The following is a 27,957-nucleotide window of genomic DNA, read 5'->3' on the forward strand; positions in this document are numbered from 1 at the left end:
GTAAGTGCACCAACACTCACACACACACAGTAGAACATGCCAGGCACACAAAACACCCCCGATCCCCCCCCCGATCGCCCCCCGATCCCCCCCCAATCACCTCTCCCCCCTCCCTGTAACACTGACACCAAGCAGTATTTTTTTTTTTTTTTTTTCTGATTACTGCAGGGTGTCAGTTAGTGACAGTTACTGTGGTAGGACAGTGAGTGTTACCCCCCTTTAGGTCTAGGGTACCCCCCTAACCCCCCCTAATAAAGTTTTAACCCCTTGATCACCCCCTGTCACCAGTGTCACTAAGCGATCATTTTTCTGATCGCTGTATTAGTGTCGCTGATGACGCTGGTTAGGAACGTAAATATTTAGGTTCGCCGTCAGCGTTTTATAGCGACAGGGACCCCCATATACTACCTAATAAATGTTTTAACCCCTTGATTGCCCCCTAGTTAACCCTTTCACCACTGATCACCGTATAACCGTTACGGGTGACGCTGGTTAGTTGGTTTATTTTTCATAGTGTCAGGGCACCCGCCGTTTATTACCGAATAAAGGTTTAGCCCCCTGATCGCCCGGCGGTGATATGCGTCGCCCCAGGCAGCGTCAGATTAGCGCCAGTACCGCTAACACCCACGCACGCAGCATACGCCTCCCTTAGTGGTATAGTATCTGTACGGATCAATATCTGATCTGATCAGATCTATACTAGCGTCCCCAGCAGTTTAGGGTTCCCAAAAACGCAGTGTTAGCAGGATCAGCCCAGATACCTGCTAGCACCTGCGTTTTGCCCCTCCGCCCAGCCCAGCCCACCCAAGTGCAGTATCGATCGATCACTGTCACTTACAAAACGCTAAACGCATAACTGCAGCGTTCGCAGAGTCAGGCCTGATCCCTGCGATCACTAACAGTTTTTTTGGTAGCGTTTTGGTGAACTGGCAAGCACCAGCCCCAGGCAGCGTCAGTTTAGCGCCAGTACCGCTAACACCCACGCACGCACCGTACACCTCCCTTAGTGGTATAGTATCTGATCAGATCAATACCTGATCCGATCAGATCTATACTAGCGTCCCCAGCAGTTTAGGGTTCCCAAAAACGCAGTGTTAGCGGGATCAGCCCAGATACCTGCTAGCACCTGCGTTTTGCCCCTCCGCCCAGCCCGGCCCAGCCCACCCAAGTGCAGTATCGATCGATCACTGTCACTTACAAAACACTAAACGCATAACTGCAGCGTTCGCAGAGTCAGGCCTGATCCCTGCGATCGCTAACAGTTTTTTTTATAGCGTTTTGGTGAACTGGCAAGCACCAGTGGCCCAGCACACCCCCATCGTAGTCAAACCAGCACTGCAGTAACACTTGGTGACGTGGCGAGTCCCATAAGTGCAGTTCAAGCTGGTGAGGTGGCAAGCACAAGTAGTGTCCCGCTGCCACCAAAAAGACAAACACAGGCCCGTCGTGCCCATAATGCCCTTCCTGCTGCATTCGCCAATCCTAATTGGGAACCCACCACTTCTGCAGCACCCGTACTTCCCCCATTCACATCCCCAACCAAATGCAGTCGGCTGCATGAGAGGCATTTTTATGTCCTCCCGAGTACCCCTACCCAACGAACCCCCCCAAAAAAGATGTTGTGTCTGCAGCAAGCGCAGATATAGGCGTGACACCCGCTATTATTGTCCCTCCTGTCCTGACAGTCCTGGTCTTTGCATTGGTGAATGTTTTGAACGCTACCATACACTAGTTGAGTATTAGCGTAGGGTACAGCACTGCACAGACTAGGCACACTTTCACAGGGTCTCCCAAGATGCCATCACATTTTGAGAGACCCGAACCTGGAACCGGTTACAGTTATAAAAGTTAGTTACAAAAAAAAGTGTAAAAAACAAAAAAAAAAACACATACAAAAATATAAAATAAAAAAAAATAGTTGTCGTTTTATTGTTCTCTCTCTCTCTATTCTCTCTCTATTGTTCTGCTCTTTTTTACTGTATTCTATTCTGCAATGTTTTATTGTTATTATGTTTTATCATGTTTGTTTTTCAGGTCTGCAATTTTTTATACTTTACCGTTTACTGTGCTTTATTGTTAACCATTTTTTTGTCTTCAGGTACGCCATTCACGACTTTGAGTGGTTATACCAGAATGATGCCTGCAGGTTTAGGTATCATCTTGGTATCATTCTTTTCAGCCAGCGGTCGGCTTTCATGTAAAAGCAATCCTAGCGGCTAATTAGCCTCTAGACTGCTTTTACAAGCAGTGGGAGGGAATGCCCCCCCCCCCCCCACCGTCTTCCGTGTTTTTCTCTGGCTCTCCTGTCTCAACAGGGAACCTGAGAATGCAGCCGGTGATTCAGCCAGCTGACCATAGAGCTGATCAGAGACCAGAGTGGCTCCAAACATCTCTATGGCCTAAGAAACCGGAAGCTACGAGCATTTTATGACTTAGATTTTGTCGGATGTAAACAGCGCCATTGGGAAATTGGGAAAGCATTTTATCACACCGATCTTGGTGTGGTCAGATGCTTTGAGGGCAGAGGAGAAATCTAGGGTCTAATAGACCCCAATTTTTTCAAAAAAGAGTACCTGTCACCACCTATTGCTATGATAGGGGATATTTACATTCCCTGAGATAACAATAAAAATTATTTAAAAAAAAAAAATATGAAAGGAACAGTTTAAAAATAAGATAAAAAAGCAAAAAAATAATGAAGAAAAAAAAAAAAAAAAAAAAGCACCCCTGTCCCCCCTGCTCTCGCGCTAAGGCGAACCCAAGCGTCGGTCTGGCGTCAAATGTAAACAGCAATTGCACCATGCATGTGAGGTATCACCGCGAAGGTCAGATCGAGGGCAGTAATTTTAGCAGTAGACCTCCTCTGTAAATCTAAAGTGGTAACCTGTAAAGGCTTTTAAAAATGTATTTAGTTTGTCGCCACTGCACGTTTGTGCGCAATTTTAAAGTATGTCATGTTTGGTATCCATGTACTCGGCCTAAGATCATCTTTTTTATTTCATCAAACATTTGGGCAATATAGTGTGTTTTAGTGCATTAAAATTTAAAAAAAGTGTGTTTTTTCCCCAAAAAATGCGTTTGAAAAATCGCTGCGCAAATACTGTGAGAAAAAAAAAAATGAAACGCCCACAATTTTAATCTGTAGGGCATTTGCTTTAAAACAATATATAATGTGTGGGGGTTCAAAGTAATTTTCTTGCAAAAAAAAATAATTTTTTCATGTAATCAAAAAGTGTCAGAAAGGGCTTTGTCTTCAAGTGGTTAGAAGAGTGTGTGATGTGTGACATAAGCTTCTAAATGTTGTGCATAAAATGCCAGGACAGTTCAAAACCCCCCCAAATGACCCCATTTTGGAAAGTAGACACCCCAAGCTATTTGCTGAGAGGCATGTCGAGTCCATGGAATATTTTATATTGTGACACAAGTTGCGGGAAAGAGACAATTTTTTTTTTTTTTTGCACAAAGTTGTTACTAAATGATATATTGCTCAAACATGCCATGGGAATATGTAAAATTACACCCCAAAATACATTCTGTTGCTTCTCCTGAGTACGGGGATACCACATGTGTGGGACTTTTTGGGAGCCTAGCCGCGCACGGGACCCCGAAAACCAAGCACCGCCTTCAGGCTTTCTAAGGGGGTAAATTTTTGATTTCACTCTTCACTGCCTATCACAGTTTCAGAGGCCATGGAATGCCCAGGTGGCAAAAAAAAAACCCCAAATGACCCCATTTTGGAAAGTAGACATCCCAAGCTATTTGCTGAGAGGTATAGTGAGTATTTTGCAGACCTCACTTTTTGTCACAAAGTTTTGAAAATTGAAAAAAGAAAAAAAAAATATTTTTTTTTCTTGTCTTTCTTTATTTTCAAAAACAAATGAGAGCTGCAAAATACTCACCATGCCTCTCAGCAAATAGCTTGGGGTGTCTACTTTCCAAAATGGGGTCATTTGGGGGGGGGGTTTGTGCCACCTGGGCATTCCATGGCCTCCGAAACTGATAGGCAGTGAAGAGTGAAATCAAAAATTCACGCCCTTAGAAATCCTGAAGGCGGTGATTGGTTTTCGGGGCCCCGTACGCGGCTAGGCTCCCAAAAAGTCCCACACATGTGGTATCCCCATACTCAGGAGAAGCAGCTAAATGTATTTTGGGGTGCAATTCCACATATGCCCATGGCCTGTGTGAGCAATATATCATTTAGTGACAACTTTGTGCAAAAAAAAAAAAAAAAATTTGTCACTTTCCCGCAACTTGTGTCAAAATATAAAACATTCCATGGACTCAACATGCCTTTCAGCAAATAGCTTGGGGTGTCTACTTTCCAAAATGGGGTCATTTGGGGGGGGGGGGGGGGTTTATGCCATCTGGGCATTTTATGGCATTCAAAACTGTGATAGGTAGTGAGGAGTAAAATCAAAAATGTACGCCCTTAGAAATCCTGAAGGCAGTGATTGGTTTTCGGGGCCCCGTACGCGGCTAGGCTCCCAAAAAGTCCCACACATGTGGTATCCCTGTACTCAGGAGAAGCAGCTAAATGTATTTTGGGGTGCAATTCCACATATGCCCATGGCCTGTGTGAGCAATATATCATTTAGTGGCAACTTTTTGTAATTTTTTTTTTTTTTTTTTGTCATTATTCAATCACTTGGGACAAAAAAATGAATATTCAATGGGCTCAACATGCCTCTCAGCAATTTCCTTGGGGTGTCTACTTTCCAAAATTGGGTCATTTGTGGGGGTTTTGTACTGCCCTGCCATTTTAGCACCTCAAGAAACGACATAGGCAGTCATAAATTAAAGGCTGTGTAAATTCCAGAAAATGTACCCTAGTTTGTAGGCGCTATAACTTTTGCGCAAACCAATAAATATGCACTTATTGACATTTTTTTTTCAAAATTTTCGGTCTTTTTCCGTGTATAGCGCTAAAAATAAAAACGGCAGAGGTGATCAAATACCATCAAAAGAAAGCTCTATTTGTGGGAAGAAAAGGACGCAAATTTCGTTTGGGTACAGCATTGCATGACCGCGCAATTAGCAGTTAAAGCGACGCAGTGCCAAATTGTAAAAAGTGCTCTGGTCAGGAAGGGGGTAAATCCTTCCGGGGCTGAAGTGGTTAAAGAAGGCATGACAGTATTGCTTTCTAAAAAGTACAATGCAATAAAAACTGAATATCGTGCCCTAAAATGTATATTCCAAACACATTATACATTCTTAGTACTTCAGTCTTTTAAGCAGGCATTGCTGTACTGCATCGGTCAATGCAAGTTTCATTTGTTGATTTTCTGATATCACCTACTGGTGAAGGAGGGTAATTTCCAGACACCTATTGCAGGCTTCAAGTTACAGTAAAACCTTGGATATGCGAGCATAATTTGTTCCAGGAACATGCTTGTAATCCAATAAGAAACAATGGAAACTCAGATGATTCATTACATAACCATTTATTCATAAGTCCTTCAGTTTAGTCCATATAAAAAGATTATAGCAATGTGCTAAGTTGTGTAACCATACAATGTCCATCCACAAATGGCAGCCTACACAAGGAGATTAGAAGCAAAATCCAGCAGAACCTACAGAGTATAAAAGAGAAGAGAGGCGCCTCTAAGTGTAGTAATATGGTTAAATTTCATGAAGGTACAACATTTAGCAACTCACAGGGTTGATGAATAAAAGAGGCACATCTAAGTATGCAGGTATCTGGGGTATAGCTGTCCACATAGACCGTCCTCCGCACAGCTCGCTCTCACCGTTGTCAGTCTGCAATCGTGACCGGGAAGTCTACCCTGCAGTAGAACAATTTGAAAACAAGGCTTGAAGCGCTCGTGGGGAGCGCAAAGTGGAAGGGATGACGTTGATGATGGTGCAGAGGACGGTCTATGTGGGAAGCTTTACCCCAGATGCCTGCATACTTAGATGTGCCTGTTTTAATCAGAAACCATGCAACTTGCTAAATGTTGTACCTTCATTAAATGTGACCATATTGCTACAATTAGAGGTGCCTCTGTTCTGTTTTATACTCAGTTGTGACATGACATTACTTGTATATCAAGATATCGCTTGTATATCAAGTCAAAATTTATTTTAAAATTTTGCTTGTCTTGCAAAATGCTCTCAAACCAAGTTACTCTCAAACCAAGGTTTTACTGTATTTCTAAGGTATAGGGAAAAAAAATCAGTATTAAGAAGACTATCACAGCCACTAATCAGAATAAATCTGCCTCCAAATTTAAATGTTATTGGTAACACAGGAAGTACGTGTATAAAAAAAATTACAGTGCACTTCAATTAGCCTGTGAGGTCTATCTAGATTCTTGCAGTAGTGAATTATAGAGATTGAAATTAAAGATGAACAGTATGAAATTTCAGGTTTTTGTACAACTACAGGGGTTACTAGATAGTATTATTGCTTAAATGATTTTACTTGTGTATAATTGCTCTTTAAAACAAAAGGTATATACTTGTCATCAAAATGGAGTAAGGCCCCATTTAATGACGAGTTTTGAAGGTACCTGAATAATTTATTCCTTTGACTAGGGCTGCAACTAACGATTTTTTTTCATAATCGATTATTCATAATTGACTGATTTTTGTTTTGATTACTCGGATAAAAAGCCACAAAGTTTAGTTAATATGTAAAGTTTAAAAAAATACCATTTATTCTTGAATATCTATATAAGTGGTAAGTGGTAAATACATATAACCAGCTTATATGGTTAGGTAACAAAATATCTAATCCAGTCTGAGAAGAAAAGACAGAGATATAAAATACGATTCTGCAGATTTAAAATCATGCATGATAGACTCCCTTGTCATAGACAGGTAGCTTGGTACAAGCTACATGCGCTTGCAGTCACTTATGCTGACCATACACTAACAAATTTTTTCTTTGAATTTTTTTTTTTTTTTTAAGAATGTTCATTCGTTTTCCTAATAGTTAGTGGGGTCATATCAACGTTCCGTTTTCGATAACAGTGACGGGAAATTTCAAAGGAGCAGAATAGATGCAACAAATTGGACAGTTTATGTGGTTTTTGTTCAGAAATTACATTTTACAATTGAAAGTAAGCCTGCTGTCATATCGGGTACGATTTAAAGCCTGACTTTAACCACTAGGTCACCACTACTTCTGTGAGATTTGTAACAATTTGATATGACTTCAGTGCTACTTTAGTGAGAGGGGCTGTCCATGTCACAGGGAGGAACTGTGATGGTATGAACAAAAGTTACAAACTAGCAAAGGGCTAATATTTAACTTCTTTCAGGCTCAAGTAGTGCTGATATAGACACAGGTACAATTTGCAGCATGATTTATATTCTAGTTTTTAGCAGTGAAATTGTCCTGAAAAAATAAGACATGAACTACTTCTCAAAGCGCACTACTTGAAATCGTACCTATTAAAACACTGCCATAGAAACACATTAGATGCTACTTCAGGTTCGATTTGTAAATAGCATGTCGTACCTGAAGTCAGACCGGTGTGCCTGGGGCCTTAAAAGCAAGTGAAATTTACAAACGACATTTGTCCATTCATCAGATGTACAAAGAATTTTCGTACAAATATTTTTCATCTAATACGTGTATGGCCAGCATAAGGCATTTAGTAGCAGCAGCGGCATGCTTTTTGTATGCAATAATAAATATACCCAGAAGTCGGATATACAGGGTATTAACTCCGACATTAAGCTATATGGAGGGAGGATATAAATCTTTTATAGTAAAGTAGTACAAAAGGCTGTGACTTTTATGCATGGATATAATAATTTTAAATATAATGCACAATACTGGTAAACTTTTACTTTAAATCGGAATACCTATATTACCTCCATTCTATCAGACCCCAGCTTCCCTGGGTTCAGATACTGATCTTCCCTGCACAGAGCCCTTAAAGTTGTTTTAAACATTGGAATTTTTATTTTATTTTTTTTAAACAACTTGTCGTGCTTACCTGCTCTGTTCAGTGGTATTGTACAGAGCCGCCCCCATCCTCCTCTTCTGTGGTCCCGTACCGGCGCTTCTGGCTCCTCCTGCCTTCAGAGTGCCCCCATAGTAAGCCACAAATTATAGTAAAGGTGTTCAGTGTGCCCCTGTACCTTTAAGGGGGGGGGTGCTCCTTCCAGACTCTCCTGCCCTCTGCCTATCCATTAACCACTTGCCTACCAGGCCAATTCTGGCATTTCTCTCCTACATGTAAAAATCATAATTTTTTTGCTAGAAAATTACATAGAACCCCCAAACATTATATATGTTTTTTTAGCAGAGACCCTAGAGAATACAATGGCAGTCATTGCAACTTTTTATCTAACGCGGTATTTGCACAGCAATTTTTCGAATGCGTTTTTTGGGGAAAAAAAACATTTTGGGCTTTAAAAAAAAACAAAACAAGAAAGTTAGCCCAATGTTTTTGCATAATATGAAAGATAAAGTTACGCCGAGTAAATAGATACCCAACATGTCATGCTTCAAAATTGCACACACTCGTGGAATGGCGCCAAACTTCGCTATTTAAAAATCCCCTTAAGGCGACGTTTTAAAAATTTTTACTGGTTACATGTTTTGAGTTACAGAGGAGGTCTAGGGACAAAATTATTGCTCTCGCTCTAACATTCGCGGCGACACCTCACATGTGTGGTTTGAACACCGATTTCATATGTGGGCGGGACTTATGTATGCGTTCACTTCTGCGTGCGAGCTCACGGGGACAGGGGCGCTTTAAAAAAAATTTTTTTTTTATTGTTAATTTTACTTTTTTTTATTTTAGCTTGACACTTTTTTTCCCCCCAAATTTTTTTTGATCACTTTTGTTTCTATTACAAGGAATATAAACATCCCTTGTAATAGGAATAAGCATGACAGGTGCTCTTTACAGTGAGATGTGGGGTCAATAAGACCCCACATCTCACCTCTAGGCTTAGAAGCCTGAAATAAAAAAATAAATAAATAAAACGATCACCGCTTCCCTGCCGAAGCGGTGCTGTTCTTTTTAATACAGAGGCCGGGCGTGAAGTCATAACATCGCGCCCTGCCTCCGAACGATCATAGAGACTCCGGCGACCATCTGGTCCACCGGAAATCTCTATGCTAAACATCCTGGGCTGGCGGATCCTGTGACCGACTCACCGATCGTAGCGGTGAGTCGGTACAAGCACCGGAGGGAGGCAGGAGGGGGGCGACGTCCCCTCTCGCCTCCCGTAAGAACGATCAAGCGGCGGAACAGCCACTATGATCATTCTTATGGTGCGCAGATTCGCCGGCTCTAAAAGACGATATCTGGATGATGTCTGTAGCTACAGGCATCACTCTGATATCACCCGCTCAAAGCCGAGCACGTCATTTGCATTCTGTATGTAGGCCAACTAATTGGCTGACCAACTAATCGATTCTGAAAATAGTTGCCAACTATTTTCAGAATCGATTATGCCGATTAGTTGTTTCATCTCTACCAATGACCCATCTTTCATCCAGAATTGTCGGTTTACAAGCATAGATATGGCAAGTACATAAAAACCTTTATAATCTCCTATTTGTTAAAGCATATATGTTTATATGTTTTAACAAATAAAGCATATATGTTTATATGCTTTAAAAATTATGTTTAGATAATATAAGAAAAACAAAAAAGGGTTACTTTTGCATGTATTGCTAGTTTCATGCTGACACAAAGTATGAACATAAGTTTTATTAATCACCTCTTGATCTGTACAGGTAATTCAGTGATGTTGTGATACTCAGAATGTAAGCAATGTGTAGAGTGGAATTGCAGATTAATTGATCAATCAATGCCTCGGGTACAAAAATAAATGTAGTTTAAAGCTGTGGTTGCCTTGTCAGCACTGTGTGGCAATAATGATGATGTTTTCGATTGGACATGCTAATAAAATATCATGCAACACTCCGTGTGTATCTCGATAATAGATGTTCTATTTGGATGATCCTAAGCCGCATTCTGAGTACATTTTATCCCAGAAGCCTTTTAAGACGTTGCATATGATTTGTCACTCAATAATCTAATTACATCTGAAAATTGCTCAACTAAATAAGTGGCCTTTCAGGAAGCAGAAAAATACAGTGAAGAAAACTGTAAGATCAATATGTTTCAGCTTTAATGTGCAAATTTGAGGAAACAACTGTAAATCTGTCCTTTTTTTTAAAAATCCTGTTAGGACTTATTTGAGACATTTTTTTCTCTTTATCTCTAAAACAGCTACATTTTCACATCTTCATATAACTGTGAATTATGTTTTATTTAAATTGCTATTTGTTCCTGCACTTTAAATTCTTTGTTTTATCAGAGCACTATCAGACTATATAATTGGTACTGTTTGCTAGGGATCTGATATTGCATTAGGCATTTTTGTGAAAATAAAGTTTCATAGTGCTTTGCAATATAAGCTAGGGAAATGTGATTACAGTCTTAGTGACAATCTTGCAACTGGAATAAGAAATTGAATGTTGTTGGTTATTAAATGTATTCTTTGGATTTATTCTATTGCAGGTTGATGAAAAGGCACTGAGGCACATCACAGAGATGGGCTTCAGTAAAGAGTCAGCCAGACAAGCTCTTATGGACTACAGCAACAATATGGAAGCAGCTCTTAACTTCCTAATAGCTGGCAGTAAGCCTAAACCTGCTCAAGGGCTCCCAGCACGAGGTATTGTCACCTGGTTTATAACATGGATAGATACAGTGGAGTACCAAAACATTCATGTGTTTATAGGACATCACAAGCTCAAAATTTGGCCCTATTGGGGATTGGTCGAATACATTTATTAAAATTGATATGGATGTCTAAGCTCCTATATACCCTTTGTGGATCCTAGTTACCCTTTGTGGATCCCCCTCAAGATGTTCATAAAGTGTAATTATATAAATCAAGGCTTGATCTGGAGGAATCAACATCCTAGAATATCTTAACCAAAATACCCAGATGGCCTTTTCTACCTTCAGGCCAGGTTCACACTGGTACGACACGATAGTCGTACGACTGTGGATCCAACTTTGCCGAACTGCGACTTGAAGTCCAACATCCATCCGACTTCAATGAACAGGGATCCGACTTATATTCCCGACAATATCAGGCACTGTGTCTGGTATAAATCTTTAGGGGGAACTCCACGCCAAAAAAAAAAAAAAATGGCATTGATTCCCCCTCCAAGACCATACCAGGCCCTTCGGTCTGGTATGGATTTTAAGGGGAACCCCCACGCCGTTGGTGCCCCCCAAAATCTATACCAGACCCTTATCTGAGCACGCAACCCGGCAGGCGAGGAAAGGCACCCCCCCTGAACTATACCAGACCGCATGCCCTCAAAATGGGGTGGGGTGGGTGCTCCCCCCCACCCCAAAGCACCTTGTACCCATGTTGATGAGGACAAGGGCCTCTTCCTGACAACCCTTGCTGGTGGTTGTCTGGGTCTGCGGGCGGCTTCTCGGAATCTGGAAGCCCCCTTTAACAAGGGGGCCCCCCACCCTATGTGATTTAGTATAGGGTACATCGTACCCCTACCCATTCACCTAAAAAAGTGTTCAAAACAAAACACAGTACACAGGTTTTTTAAGTATTAAGGCAGCTCTGGCGTCTCTTCTGACGTCTTCTCCCTCTCCGGTTCTTCTCCTCTCTCCGCTGTCTTTTCGCTCTGTTGCCGGGTCTTTTCGCTCTGTTGCCGGGTCTTCTCGCTCTGTTCTTCTTCCGATGTTGACTCAATGCAATCTCTCGTGTAATGCTGGGTCCGCCGTGTGCAATGACTTATAATGGCACGGGGCGGGGCCACCTGCTGATGTCATCAGGAGGCCCAGCCCCCTTGTGACGTCATCACCCAGGGCATGATGGGGCGATGACGTCACAGGGGGGCAGGGCGTCCAGATGACGTCAGCGGGTGGCCCCGCCCAGTGCCACCAGGAGATCGCATTGAGTCAACATCGGAAGAAGAACAGAGCGAGGAGACCCAGCAGAAGAGGGAGAAGACAGCGCAGAGAGGAGAATCAGCAGAGGGAGAAGAATTCAGAAGAGATGTCAGAGCTGCCTTAATAAAATATTTTAAATACCTGTGTACTGTGTTTTATTTTTGACACTTTATTTTAGGTGAATGGGTAAGGGTACGATGTACCCTATACTCGTTCACATAGGGTGGGGGGCCGGGATCTAGGGGCCCCCTTGTTAAAGGGAGCTTCCAGATTCCGATAAGCCCCTGCCCCCGCAGCCCAGGACAACCACCGGCAAGGGTTGTTGGGAAGAGGCCCTTGTCCTCTTCAATATGGGGACAAGGTGCTTTGGGCTGGGAGGCGCAAAGCACCCACCCCCCATGTTGAGGGCATACGGTCTGGTATGGTTTAGGGGGGGGGGGGGGGGGCGCTCGCTCGTCCCCACCCCCCCCTTCCTGGCCTGCCAGGCTGCGTGCTCGGATAAAGGTCTGGTATGGATTTTTGGGGACCCCACATGTTTTTTTCGGTGTGAGGGGTTCCCCTTAAAATCCATGCCAGACTGATGGTCTTGGAGGGGAACCCATGCCGTTTTTTGTTTGTTTGGTTCCCCTTCAAGATAATCAGAGCACAAGTTACATGCCAAAGTCGGATCAGTTAAGACGGCGATCCGACTTCAGTAATATTCAATGGGCTGAAGTATGATCAAAGTCGGACCAAAATAGTGCAGGTACCATTTTCAAAATCGGATCGACTTGTGTCAGACCAGTTAAGACAGCTCTCATAGGGAAACATTGATTTTCACACGTTATGCGACATGAGCTCTCAATGACCAGGCCCCATGCCAATATAAGTAGTGGTACACCACGCACCCAGCATTAGAGTGGGAGAGAGCATCAGGTCAACATTGGAAGAAGAACAGATTGAGAAGACCCGGAAGACAGTGGAGAAGACCCGGCAGAGGCAGAAGACAGCAGGCAGAGGCAGAAGAACCAGAGAGGGCTAGAAGGACCAGCAGAGGCAGAAGACATTGCCAGAAGAGAGAGAAGAGCCGGAGGCGGAGCAGATGTCAGAAGAGACGCTGGAGCTGCCTTAATAAAATACTGCCCCAACCGCCCATCCCCCCATGTTGAGGACATGCTCCCTGGTATGGTTCGGGGGGGGGGGTCCGCTCGCTTGTCCCCACCCCCTTTTCTGGCCTGCTGGGCTGCATGCTCGGATAAGGGTGTGGTATGGATTTTGGGCGAGAAACCATGCCATTTTTTTTTTCATTTGGGATGGAGTTCCCCTTAAAGATTCATACTAAAATACACAGTGCCTGCATTGTCTGGCTCAAAGTTCATTGAAGTCGGACTTCAAGTCGCAGGGCAAAGTCGTATACACAGTGGTACGACTGTTGTGTCATATCAGTGTGAACCCGGCCTTATACTAAGAACCCTTCACACTACCCTACAGTCCACCTTATGGGGAAAGTCTGGAACATTGAATATAGAAGGCCTTACACTCATTTGAGAGAATGATAATTTACCAGAGTTGAAAAACTCTGGGGTTTCAAGTGTGGAAGGCTGGTGACATTCAGACAATTCCCCAGCTTTTTGTGACCAATGAATTCAAATCATTCCAAACCAAACTTCATTTACATAAATCCTCCTTTGATCAATACCTCCAGCTTTGCCATGCATCATTAACCCAATTTAGAACATCCGCCCCAACCTTCAATAGTATTGCGATATTAGGCATGTTAATAATTGTATAGACACCAAAGATCTGGTGCCAAAATCTATTTGCGGCTCACAAACTGATAGTGTTAAAGTGGGTTGCTCCTTCTGTGGGAGAATGGGTCAACGAACATAACAAATTAATAGAGTATGAGAAGTTTACAGATGAACAAAGGGCTAAACTGAAAAAGTATTCATTGATGTGGGCAAGATGGCATGATTATATAACCAATTTCTCAATTCCAAACAATACTCCTTGATATTTCTTAAAGAGACAAGATAGGCAGTTTTCCAGTAACCCGTGAGGAATATTGGGGGGGGTCTTTAGTTGAAATTATGGGAATAGGTTAATGTATTATAGTGCTAATACTATTTAATACTGCAGATCCTGCTTTTTTTGTATGTGGTTTAGATTGTGGCGTTCTCCTCATAATTATATCATTAACCACTTGACAACTGGGCACTTAAACCCCCTTCCTAACCAGACCAATTTTCAGCTTTTGGTGCTCTCACATTTTGAATGACAATTACTCAGTCATGCAACACTGTATCTTTATGAAATTTTTGTCCTTTTTTTCACACAAATAGAGCTTTCTTTTGGTGGTATTTAATCACCACTGGGTTCTTTATTTTTTGCGCCGTAAAAGAAAAAAGACCGAAAAATCTGTAAAAAAAAATACATTTTTCTTCATTTCTGTTATAATATTTTGCAAATTAGTAATTTTTCTTCATATATTTTGGCCAAAATTTATACCGCTACATATCTTTGGTAAAAATAACCCAAATCGGTGGATATTATTTGGTCTTTTTGAAAGTTATAGAGTCCAAAAGCTATGGTGCGAATATCTGAAAATTGATCAGACCTGAAGTACTGACGGCCTATCTAATTTCTTGAGACCCTAACATGCCAGAAAAGTACAAATACCCCCCAAATGACCCCTTTTTGGAAAGAAGACATTCCAAGGTATTTAGAAAGATGCATGGTGAGTTTTTTGAAGTTGTCATTTTTTCCCACAATTCTTTGCAAAATCAAGGTTTTTTTTTACTTTTTTTTTTTTTCCACAAAATTGTCATATTAGCAGGGTATTTCTCACAGACCGCATATGCATACCACAAATTACACCCCAAAACACATTCTGCTATTACTCCCGAGTACGGCGATACCACATGTGTGAGACTTTTACACAGCGTGGCCACATACAGAGGCCCAACATGCAGGGGAGCACCTTCAGGCGTTCTGGAGCACCCAGGCCAATTCTGACATTTCTCTCCTACATGTAAAAATCATCATTTATTAGCTAGAAAATTACTTAGAATCCCAAAACATTATATATGTTTTTTTTAGCAAAGACCCTAGAGAATACAATGGCGGTCGTTGCAACTTTTTATCTTGCACGGTATTTGCGCAGCAATTTTTTTAACGCGTTTTTTTGGAAAAAAAACTGTTTTGTGCTTTACAAAAACCAAAACAGTAAAGTTAGCCCAATGTTTTTGCATAATGTGAAAGATGAAGTTACTCCGAGTAAATAGATACCCAACATGTCACCCTTCAAAATTGCACGCGCTTGTGGAATGGCGCCAAACTTTGCTACTCAAAAATCCCCATAGGCGACGCTTTAAAATTTTTTACTGGTTACATGTTTTGAGTTACAGAGGAGGTCTAGGGCCAATATTATTGCTCTCGCTCTACCGATCGCAGCGATACCTCACGTGTGTGGTTTGAACACCGTTTTCATATGTGGGCGGGACTTACGTATGCGTTCGCTTCTGCATGCGAGCACACAGGGACAGGGGCGCTTTAAAATTTGTATTTTTTTTTTTATTGTTCATTTTACTTTATTTATTTTCGTTTGATGCTTTTTTCCAAAAAAAAAAAAATTTGACCACTTTTGTTCCTATTACAAGGAATGTAAACATCCTTGTAATAGGAATATGGCATGACAGGTCCTCTTTACAGTGAGATATGGGGTCAATAAGACCCCACATCTCACCTCTAGGCTGGGAAGACTGAAATAAAAAAAAAAAAAAACGATCCTGGCTTCGATCGTAGCTGTGAGTCGGTAGAAGCGCGGGAGGGGGGGAACATCCCTTCTCGCCTCCCGTAAGAACGATCAAGCAGTGGAACAGCCGCTATGATCGTTCTTATGGTGTAGGGAATCGCCGGCTGAAAAAACTGATATCTGAATGATGCCTGTAGCTGCAGGCATCATTCAGATATCCCCGCACAAAGTCAAGGACGTTGTATGACGGCCGGCGGCGGGAAGTGGTTAAAACACATTTTTTTTTTTTAACACAAAGTTGTCCATTTATACAATATTTCTACCACAATACATGTACATACCAAAAATGACACCCTGAAATAGATTCTCCTACTCCTCCTGAGTACGGCGATACCACATGTGTGAGACTTCCACAGCTTGGCCACATACAGGGGCCGAGTACAGCCGAGCATGGCTCAGCATGGCAGGGTATGGCGGGGTATTGTGGAGTATGGCGGGGTAATGCGGGGCTTTGCAGAGTATTGTGGGGGTATTGCAGAGTATTGTGGGGGTATTGCAGAGTAATGTGGGGCTTTGCAGAGTATTATGGGGGCTTTGCAGAGTATTATAGGGGCTTTGCAGAGTATTGCACAGCAGAAGGGATGGCTGAGGATGGATGGATGGATGGATGTCTCTGTGCAGCGCTGTGGGCACTACACATCCAGCCCACAGCGCTGCAGCCATCCATCCATCCCCCTCTCCTCCACAGTGTACCGATCGGTACACAGGAGGGGAGGAGAGGAACCGGCGTCATCAGATGACGCCGGTCTGTTTACATGTGATCGCGCCGTCATTTGACGGCGCGATCACATGGTAAACGGCCGCGATCAGCGGCCATTTATCGGGATCCGTCACGGATGTGCTCGGGTGCGCGCCCCAGGGGGCGCATGAGAGGGGAATTCCGGGAGGACGTCATATGACGTCCTCCCAGAGTTAAGCAACCGCCCTGCAGCCATCATTCGGCTATGGGCCGGTTGTTAAGTGGTTAATGTATAGCAAAATGTGTCTTTTTATATACCTCCTTTTTTATTTTGAATGTGTATGTTTTTGTTGTAACACATGTTAAAAATAAAGTTTGATTTAGAAAAAAAAATAAAGCCCTATCAAACACATTTTCCAGGCCATCTTATTACTGAAAAAAGGGGATGGCATAGACTGGTACGTTGCCGCTCTGGTTCCACAAAAAATTGGAACCGTTAAATTAATATATATTAATATTAGGTTTTTACAGTGTATCTTTAATGGAAAAAAATATCTATTCCATAATACATTCATGTTAGAAATTGGGGCATGCTATGTAACAAATATCACCAGAAATGCTGCTTCAGAAGCTACCAGTCAACAAAAAGGGAGCAAATTTCACTCATCACTGACTCCTGTAGAAAGTTTCCTGCTGTAGAGCAGATGTGTAGAGAAAAGAAGTGTGAAGTAAGCGTGTCAGAAACCCAGCCAATTCTTACTGAAGATACAATGAAAAATTTCCTAACTTTAGTCAAAGCGGTTTGTCAAAGCAAAAATAGATTGCATGATATAAACAGGTAATGTTAGAGTACTGCTTAACTTTTTTTGTATACAGTCCATTCAGAAAGTATTCACAGCGCTTTGCTTTTTCCACATTTTGTTATGTTACAGCCTTATTCCAGAGAAAATTGAGTACTGAATTTTCTCTGTCACAATTGCACTAATACGGCTACAATCAAATCAAGCCTTATTCCACAATGGATTCATTATTTTCCTCAAAAGTCTACAAACAATACCCCATAATGACAACTTGAAAGAAGAATGTTTTGAAATCTTTGCAAATCTCTTAAAAATTAAAAACAAAAAAAAAATCACGTGCATAAGTATTCACAGCCTTTTGCCATCACACTCAAAATTGAGCCCAGGTGCATTCTGTTTCCACTGATCACCCTTGAGATGTTTCTACAACTTCATGGGAGCCCATCTGTGGTAAATGCAGTTGATTGGACATGATTTGGAAAGGCACACGCCTGTCTATATAAGGTCCCACAGTTAACAGTGCGTGTCAGAGCACAATCCAAGCCATGAAGTCCAATGAATTGCCTGTAGACCTCCGAGACAAGATTGTATTGAGGCACAGATCTGGGCATGGGTACAGAAAAATGTCTGCAGCATTGAAGGCTCCAACAGCACAGTGGCCTCCATCATCCATAAACGTAAGAAGTTTGGAACCACCAGGACTCTTCCTAGACAAAGCCACCCGGCCAAACTGAACGATCATGGGGGAAGGGCCTTAGTCAGGGAGATGACCAAGAACCTGATGATCACTCTGACAGAGCTCAAGTATTTCTCTGTGTAGAGAGGAGAACCTTCCCAAAGAAAAACCATCTCTGCAGCACTCCACCAATCGGGCCTGTATGGTAGACTGGCCAGACGGAAGCCACTCCTCAGTAAAAGGCACATGACAGCCTGCCTGGAGTTTGCCAAAAGGCACTTGAAGGACTCTCAGACCATGAGAAACAAAATTCACTGGTCTGATGAAACAAAGACCTCTTTGGCCTGACCTAGCCAATACCATCCCTACAATGAAGCATGGTGGTGGCAGCATCATGCTGTGGGGATGTTTTTCAGTGGCAGGAATTGGGAGACTAGTCAGGATCGAGGGGAAGATGAATGCAGCAATGTACAGAGACATCCTTGATGAAAACCTGCTCCAGGTCGCTCTGGACTTCAGACTAGGGCACAGGTTCACCTTCCAACAGGACAACAACCTGAAGCACACAGCCAAGATAAAAAAGTAGTGGCTCCCGGACAAGTCTGTGACTGTCCTTGAGTGGCCTAGCCACAGCCCATACTTGAACCCGATTGAACATGTCTGGAGAGATCTGAACATGGCTGTGCACTGACGCACCCCATTCAACCTGATGGAATTTGAGAGGTCTTGTAAAGAAGAATGGGAGAAACTACCCAAAAATAGGTGTGTCAAGTTTGCATCAAACTCAAAAAGACTTGAGGCTGTAATTGGTGCCAAATGTGCTTCAACAAAGTATTGAGCAGAGGCTGTAAATACTTATGTACAGTGCCTTGCAAAAGTATTCACCCCCTATTGGCATTTTTCATGTTCTGTTGCCTCACAACCTGGAATTAACATGGATTGTTTGAGGATTTGCATCATTTAATTTATAGAACATGCCCAACACTTTGAAGATTTTTTTTTTTTTTTTTTATTGTGAAGCAAACAACAAATAGGACAAAATAACAGAAAAAGTCAATGTGCATAACTTTTTACCCCCCTAAAGTCATTACTTTGTAGAGCCACCTTTTGCAGCTATCACAGCTCCAAGTCGCTTTGAATAAGTCTCTATGAGCTTGCCACATCTTACCACTGGGATTTTTGCCCATTCCTCCTTGCAAAACTGCTCTAGCTCTTTCAAGTTGGATGGTTTGCGCTTGTGAACAGCAATCTTTACGTCTGACGGATTGAGGTCTGGGCTTTGACTAGGCCATTCCAACACATTTACATGTTTCCCCTTAAACCACTCAAGTGTTGTTTTAGCAGTGTGTTTGGGGTCATTGTCCTGCTGGAAGGTGAACCTCCGTCCTAGCCTCAAATCACAAACAGAGTGGTAGAGGTTTTGCTCAAGAATATCCCTGTATTTAGCACCAGCCATCTTTCCCTTAACTCTGACCAGTTTGCCAGTATATGTATATGTAATGACAGATCATGTGACACTTAGATTGTACACAGGTGGACATCATTTCCCTAATTATGTGACTTCTGAAGGTAATTGGTTGCGCCAGAGTTTTTTATGTGCTACATAACAAAGAGAGTGAATACATATGCACATGCCAATTATCAGTTTTTTATTTCTGAAAAATTGTTTTATGTATATATTTTTCTTATTTTACTTCACCAACTTAGACTATTGTGTTCTGATCCATCACATATAATTCAGAATCAAAAACATTAAACTAAAGGCCGTAATGTAACAAGATAGGTAAAAAGCCAAGGGGGTGAATACTTTTGCAAGGCACTGTAAATGTGTTTTTTTTTTTTCGTTTTTTTTTTTAAATTAAATTTGCAAAGAATTCAAAAAATTTCTTTCAGGTTGTCATTATGGGGTATCGTTTGTAGAATTTTGAGGAAAATGATTCATTTGTTCCATTTTGGAATAAGGTTGTAACATAAAAAAATGTGGAAAAAGTGAATCGCTGTGAATACTTTTCAGATGCGCTGTATATTGTGTTTGATCTTGCCTCTTCCTGCCTCATGCTCACATTATACAGGAAATATAAAGATTTACGTATAGTGTCAGCTGTGGTGAGATGTTTACTGAGGATCTGTCTCTAGCTTCCATACATTCAGTGTCTGATCTGGAACTAATATGCAGAATTTGAAGTCAGGACTACAGATCTGCATATTAGTTTCAGGAGTACAGTCTCCATAATCTATTTATTGCAGGTTTTCATCTCCTGTATATACTCTGTGTGTAGAGTGAAGCAATTAATCAGAAGGTTCTGCCATAGCAATATTATGACAGCATTGTTATGATCCCCTGGCTAAATCATAATCTTAGCATAGAATATATAGAAGTGAAAGGCAGTGAAGTCTCTCATGTGCTTCAGGAAGAGCTGCAGGAACTCTGGCAGGGGCTGTGTAGTAAGTAGAAGTGAAGTTCCTGCATGAAGGAGGCATGCTTAACCTGCATCCATTGTCATTCAATACGTAGGTAAAGGAAAAGGTCGAGGAAGAACACGGATAGAAGAAAATGATGAACTGTCAAATTCGAGACCTTCTGCCCCTAGCACTCTCTTTGATTTTCTAGAGTCCAAAATGGGAAGTTTTTCTATTGAAGGTGAGTCCCATTGTAATATTATGTATAGTGTTAAGCGACATGAAAAAATAAATTGATTTGGATTATATAAATTCATTAAATGGTATATGTATGAAAACAACACTGGCTGTGGTTAAATCTTCTGGGCAGCCAAGGAGCCCTATACCATACCCATCGCTGATGTTTTGGGGTTGTGTGAGCTATAATGGCTCAGGAAATTTGGTCAAAATTGATGGCAAGATGAATGCAGTATGTTATCAAAAAATACTGGAGGAACATTTGCATTCATCAGCCAGGAAGCTGCGCATGGGATGTACTTGGACATTCTAACATGACAATGATCCAAAACACAAGGCCAAGTCGTCCTGTCATTGGCTACAGCAGAATAAAGTGACCATCTCAGTCTCCTGACCTCAGTATCATTGAGCCACTCTGGGGAGATCTCAGACCTGCAGTTCATGCGAGACAGCCCAATAATTTACAGGAACTGGAGGCTTTATGCAAAGAGGAATGGGCAGCTTTACCATCTGACAAGATAAAGAGCCTCATCCACAAATACCACAAAAGACTTCAAGCTGTTAAAGTTAAAGGTTAAAGGTGGCAATACACAGTATTAAGAACTGGGGTAAGTAAACTTTTGATCAGGGTCATTTGGGTAGTTTCTGTTGTGATTATGATTTAAAAAGAGTAGACACAGTTCATTGATAATAAATGGCTTCAGCCAAACACTAACCATGAGTGAAAGAAAAGTTTTTGTTTTATCATTCATATTCTCTGAAAAATAGCCAAGAAATCATAAATTCTGCCAGGGTATGTAAACTTATGAGTACAACTATACATCAGTCCATCCCAGATATCCCCTTACTAATATTTAACCACATTTCAATTATTTTACAGTACATCATTCCATTGTTTGATTACAAAATTTAACCGGATATCCAAAATGCAATGCTCAGGAATAATACGGAGACAGTAATTTCCTGAACAGCAACCACTCAGCATTACATTTACTAAAAATTAAAAACGGGATGATGTTCCCAATGCTGAATGCTTTCAGTCATCACGCATCTAACCCCCAGAAGATCGGCCTACGCCAGCCAAATCGGAAGTCGCATGGGCCACAAGGCCTCATGTCACTCCCATTCTTAACCACTTGCCGACCACCTCACGACGATATACGTCGGCAGAATGGTACGTGATCTGCCTCCCACGGGCGGGGGGTCCGATCGGACCAACCCCCCCTGGTGCCCGAGGCAGTTGGCTTTTTCCAGCGGCGATCGGAGGTGAGGGGGAGGCCATGTATTCGTGGCCCCCCCCTCGCGATTGCCGCCGGCCAATGAAATCATTCCTATGCTGCTGTATGGTAAACAGCAGCAAAGGAAATGATGTCATCTCTCCTCGGCTCGGCAGTCTCCGTTCCAGCGCCGAGGAGAGAAGACTGTAATGTGAGTGAAAACACACACACACACAGTAGAACATGCTGATATCTGATCCGATCAGATCTATACTAGCGTCCCCAGCAGTTTAGGGTTCCCAAAAACGCAGTGTTAGCGGGATCAGACCAGATACCTGCTAGCACCTGCGTTTTGCCCCTCCGCCCGGCCCAGCCCACCCAAGTGCAGTATCGATCGATCACTGTCACTTACAAAACACTAAACGCATAACTGCAGCGTTCGCAGAGTCAGGCCTGATCCCTGCGATCGCTAACAGTTTTTTTGGTAGCGTTTTGGTGAACTGGCAAGCACCAGCCCCAGGCAGTGTCAGGTTAGTGCCAGTAGCGATAACACCCTCGCACTCACTGTACATCTCCCTTAGTGGTATAGTATCTGAACGGATCAATATCTGATCCGATCAGATCTATACTAGCGTCCCCAGCAGTTTAGGGTTCCCAAAAACGCAGTGTTAGCGGGATCAGCCCAGATACCTGCTAGCACCTGCGTTTTGCCCCTCCGCCCGGCCCAGCCCACCCAAGTGCAGTATCGATCGATCACTGACACTTACAAAACACTAAACGCATAACTGCAGCATTCGCAGAGTCAGGCCTGATCCCTGCGATCGCTAACAGTTTTTTTGGTAGCGTTTTGGTGAACTGGCAAGCACCAATGGCCTAGTACACCCCGGTCGTAGTCAAACCCGCACTGCAGTAACACTTGGTGACGTGGCGAGTCCCATAAGTGCAGTTCAAGCTGGTGAGGTGGCAAGCACAAGTAGTGTCCCGCTGCCACCAAGAAGAAGACAAACAGGCCCGTCGTGCCCATAATGCCCTTCCTGCTGCATTCGCCAATCCTAATTGGGAAACACCACTTCTGCAGCGCCCGTAATTCCCCCATTCACATCCCCAACCAAATGCAGTCGGCTGCATGAGAGGCATTTTCTATATGTCCTCCCGAGTACCCCTACCCAACGAACCCCCCAAAAAAGATGTTGTGTCTGCAGCAAGCGCGGATATAGGCGTTACACCCGCTATTATTGTCCCTCCTGTCCTGACAATCCTGGTCTTTGCATTGATGAATGTTTTGAACGCTACTATTCACTAGTTGAGTATTAGCGTAGGGTACAGCATTGCACAGACTAGGCACACTTTCACAGGGTCTCCCAAGATGCCATCGCATTTTGAGAGACCCGAACCTGGAACCGGTTACAGTTATAAAAGTTAGTTACAAAAAAAATGTAAAATAAATAAATAAATAAATAATATATATAATTTTAAAAAATAGTTGTCGTTTTATTGTTCTCTCTCTCTCTATTCTGCTCCTTTTTACTGTATTCTATTCTGCAATGTTTTATTGTTATTATGTTTTATCATGTTTGCTTTTCAGGTATGCAATTTTTTATACTTTACCGTTTACTGTGTTTTATTGTTAACCATTTTTTTGTCTTCAGGTACGCCATTCACGACTTTGAGTGGTTATACCAGAATGATGCCTGCAGGTGTAGGTATCATCTTGGTATCATTCTTTTCAGCCAGCGGTCGGCTTTCATGTAAAAGCAATCCTAGCGGCTAATTAGCCTCTAGGCTGCTTTTACAAGCAGTGGGAGGGAATGCCCCCCCCACCGTCTTCCATGTTTTTCTCTGGCTCTCCTGTCTCAACAGGGAACCTGAGAATGCAGCTGGTGATTCAGCCAGCTGACCATAGAGCTGATCAGAGACCAGAGTGGCTCCAAACATCTCTTTGGCCTAAGAAACCGGAAGCTACGAGCATTTCATGACTTAGATTTCGCCGGATGTAAACAGCGCCATTGGGAAATTGGGAAAGCATTTTATCACACCGATCTTGGTGTCGTCAGATGCTTTGAGGGCAGAGGAGAGATCTAGGGTCTGATAGACCCCAATTTTTTCAAAAAAGAGTACCTGTCACTACCTATTGCTATCATAGGGGATATTTACATTCTAAAATTCTAATTTTCATTTTAAAAATGTATTTATTCTGTTGCCACTGCACGTTTGTGCGCAATTTTAAAGTATGTCATGTTTGGTATCCATATACTCGGCCTAAGATCATCTTTTTTATTTCATCAAACATTTGGGCAATATAGTGTGTTTTAGTGCATTAAAATTTTAAAAAGTGTGTTTTTTCCCCAAAAAATGCGTTTGAAAAATCGCTGCGCAAATACTGTGTGAAAAAAAAAATTAAACACCCACCATTTTAATCTGCAGGGCATTTGCTTTAAAAAATATATAATGTTTGGGGGTTCAAAGTAATTTTCTTGCAAAAAAAAATAATTTTTTCATGTAAACAAAAAGTGTCAGAAAGGGCTTTGTCTTCAAGTGGTTAGAAGAGTGGGTGATGTGTGACATATGCTTCTAAATGTTGTGCATAAAATGCCAGGACAGTTCAACCCCCCCCCAAATGACTCCATTTTGGAAAGTAGACAGCCCAAGCTATTTGCTGAGAGGCATGTCGGGTCCATGGAATATTTTATATTGTGACACAAGTTGCGGGAAAGACACAAATTTTTTTTTTTGCACAAAGTTGTCACTAAATGATATATTACTCAAACATGCCATGGGAATATGTGAAATTACACCCCAAAATACATTCTGTTGCTTCTCCTGAGTACGGGGTCATTTGGGGGGGTTTTGTGCCACCTGGGCATTCCATGGCCTCCGAAACTGTGATAAGCAGTGAAGAGTGAAATCAAAAATTTACACCCTTAGAAATCCTGAAGGCGGTGATTGGTTTTCGGGGCCCCGTACGCGGCTAGGCTCCCAAAAAGTCCCACACATGTGGTATCCCCATACTCAGGAGAAGCAGCTAAATGTATTTTGGGGTGCAATTCCACATATGCCCATGACCTGTGTGAGCAATATATCATTTAGTGAAAACTTTGTGCAAAAAAAAAAAATTGTCACTTTCCCGCAACTTGTGTCAAAGTATAAAATATTCCATAGACTCAACATGCCTCTCAGCAAATAGCTTGGGGTGTCTACTTTCCAAAATGGGGTCATTTGGGGGGGGGGGGTTTGCCATCTGGGCATTTTATGGCCTTCAAAACTGTGATAGGTAGTGAGGAGTGAAATCAAAAATTAACGCCCTTAGAAATCCTGAAGGCGGTGATTGGTTTTCGGGGCCCCGTACGCGGCTAGGCTCCCAAAAAGTCCCACACGTGGTATCCCCGTACTCAGGAGAAGCAGCTGAATGTATTTTGGGGTGCAATTCCACATATGCCCATGGCCTGTGTGAGCAATATATCATTTAGTGACAACTTTTTGTAATTTTTTTTTTTTTTTTGTCATTATTCAATCACTTGGGACAAAAAAATTAATATTCAATGGGCTCAACATGCCTCTCAGCAATTTCCTTGGGATGTCTACTTTCCAAAATGGGATCATTTGGGGGGGGGGGTTGTACTGCCCTGCCATTTTAGCACCTCAAGAAATGACATAGGCAGTCATAAACTAAAAGCTGTGTAAATTCCAGAAAATGTACCCTAGTTTGTAGACGCTATAACTTTTGCGCAAATCAATAAATATACGCTTATTGACATTTTTTTTACCAAAGACATGTGGCCGAATACATTTTGGCCTAAATGTATGACTAAAATTGAGTTTATTGGATTTTTTTTATAACAAAAAGTAGAAAATATCATTTTTTTTCAAAATTTTCGGTCTTTTTCCGTTTATAGCGCAAAAAATAAAAACCGCAGAGGTGATCAAATACCATCAAAAGAAAGCTCTATTTGTGGGAAGAAAAGGACGCAAATTTCGTTTGGGTACAGCATTGCATTACCGCGCAATTAGCAGTTAAAGCGACGCAGTGCCAAATTGTAAAAAGTGCTCTGGTCAGGAAGGGGGTAAATCCTTCCTGGGCTGAAGTGGTTAATGGATAACAAGGGCTCCTCAAGTCCACTGTAACCATCAAACCACCATGATGAAATGAGGCTTTAGAGCATTTAAACACTGTTCCTGTTGTATAAAACAGGCTTCAGTTACTATCAATTTTTATTTAATCAAAATCAATAAAAACAAGGTTCCTAAACAATCACAAAAGATAATGAATTAATGAATCATACTTGTGTGATATATACTGCATTTGAAGATTTTCTATATAAATGTGCTCTTGGCTTACGTAGTTGCTTCCTTAAATTGGTGACTCATGAACTTTAGAAATATTCTGCCTTCATTCCAAACCCTGGCTTAGTATATCAAGCATTCGGCTCATGGTTGCAGCATGCTTTTATTTTTATTGTCCCCTTGTTGCCCATCTGAGAGGAGCCTACCTATTCAACTCACCCCTGTGTTCCTTCTCTTCTTTGTATCAATGTGTTTTAAGTAGGAAAAAAAACAGCATTGCAGGTATCGTTGTGATGGTCAGGAGTAGGAGAATTTATTTTGACTTGTTTGGTGATGGGTTATGGTAATTCAAAGAAATATACACCAACATTTCATATTTTTTTGTGGGGGGGCCAGTTTTCCCTCATAAAATTTAAAAATAATAAACATGTTATACTTACCTGCTGTATGCAGTGGTTTTGCACAGAGCAGCCCCAAGCAGCTTGCTATGGGGGCACCTAAGCCGTTGCTCTGTGTCCATTCAGACACGGATCCGTGTCTCGGCCCCACCCTCTCTCTCTCCTCATTGGCTAATTGACTTTGACAGCAGCAGGAGCCAATGGCACCCGCTGCTGTCTCAACCAATGAGGAGGGAGAGTCCTTGGACTTAGTGGCTCTCATGCAACATCACTGGATTGAGAAGGGGCTCAGGTAAGTATTGGGGGGGCTGAGGGGGGCTGCTGCACACAGAAGGTTTTTATCTGAATGCATAGAATGCATTCAGATAAAAAAAACCTCCTGCCTTTAGAACCACTTTAAGATTTGCTTTAACTTTATCCTTAAGGGACAAAAAAATCCAGAGAAAGGAAACTGGTTATCACTAGAAACACAAACTAATCATTCACATCTATCATGCACAGACAATGCTACAAAGTAACTACAAAAAGCATGGTACGTACATATTCAAAACAATAACATTCTGGTAAATCCAAAATTCAACATTTTTCCCAAATTTTCTTCACATCTGAAATATGAATAAAAAATATATCACAATAAATCCTTCACACAAATAAATTAGGATCATTAATCTGTGTTAAGAGCATGTGGATGTAATGCAAGAAATTTGTGTATCCACCATACTTCCTTACGTTTTATTGCCAATACTTGATCTCCTCATCTTTATAATTGCAGCATTTCATGAATTACTTTAAATTTCAAATCATTATCAGCATACCCTTCTCTATGAAAGGTCGAGTTACTGGCAAATTAGGTTGTTTCTGTCTATTGGAAAAATGGTGTTGGGCAATTTGATTTTTTAGTTTTTGTGTCATTTCCCCTCATAGATTTTCTCACAGGGGCAGACTATCACATATACAACAAACGAGGACTGGTGTTTCTTGAATATTCAGTTCCTCTGAATAGGTGTGTGAATGTATTGCCTCTGAGAACTATTGAACTCTAAATGCACCCCAAACAGAGAAACCACCTTACCTTTTTCTGACCAGGAAAGTTTCTTTGCATATTGTCTTAGGTATACAAAATTCATATTTCACCAACCAGTCTCGCAGACAGTAATTATGCCTTAAAGCCTGTATGGGCATCTGTTGTAATTCTGGTCCATGCGGGTATGCTTCCATCATTATCTATATCAATATTTCCCTCCCCGTCTTTCAAGACAGCCACATTGAGAGACCTTGGCTCCTCCTCTTCCTGGGAAAGACTGCGCCAGCCCCCATAAATTTACACCTCCCCCTGCCAGCCTTAGTTTGTGTTTCCCCCGGTGGGGAGACACTGCGTTAGGAACCAGGCCTAAGCAGTCAGGGAGACTGGGTGCTATATTTCTAAAGAAGTCCCTAACTAAGAGACAAGGATCTCTGGGGCAGCGGCAGGCTACTTACTGGCCGCATCTTGTCCACCTCCCCCACTTCGCAGAGCGCTGGTGGAAGTCTGGCGGGGCCCTCTTTCACAGCCACAGGGCTGTTTGCAGGAGGC

The 27,957-nt window shown here is 42.0% G+C and overlaps 1 protein-coding gene across 1 annotated transcript in view; it reads left to right on the plus strand.

Annotated features, from left to right (window-relative positions):
• The window catches only part of TDRD3 (tudor domain containing 3), a 467,037-nt gene that overhangs the window by 331,563 nt on the left and 107,517 nt on the right, over positions 1 to 27,957 (plus strand). The window contains exons 9-10 of the mRNA XM_073614239.1: positions 10,494 to 10,650; positions 20,367 to 20,492. Of these exons, the coding sequence (XP_073470340.1) occupies positions 10,494 to 10,650; positions 20,367 to 20,492 (283 nt within the window). The remainder of the gene's footprint in view (positions 1 to 10,493; positions 10,651 to 20,366; positions 20,493 to 27,957) is intronic.

Source organism: Aquarana catesbeiana, linkage group LG02 (genome assembly GCF_042186555.1).
Source record: "Aquarana catesbeiana isolate 2022-GZ linkage group LG02, ASM4218655v1, whole genome shotgun sequence".
NCBI lineage: Eukaryota > Metazoa > Chordata > Amphibia > Anura > Ranidae > Aquarana > Aquarana catesbeiana.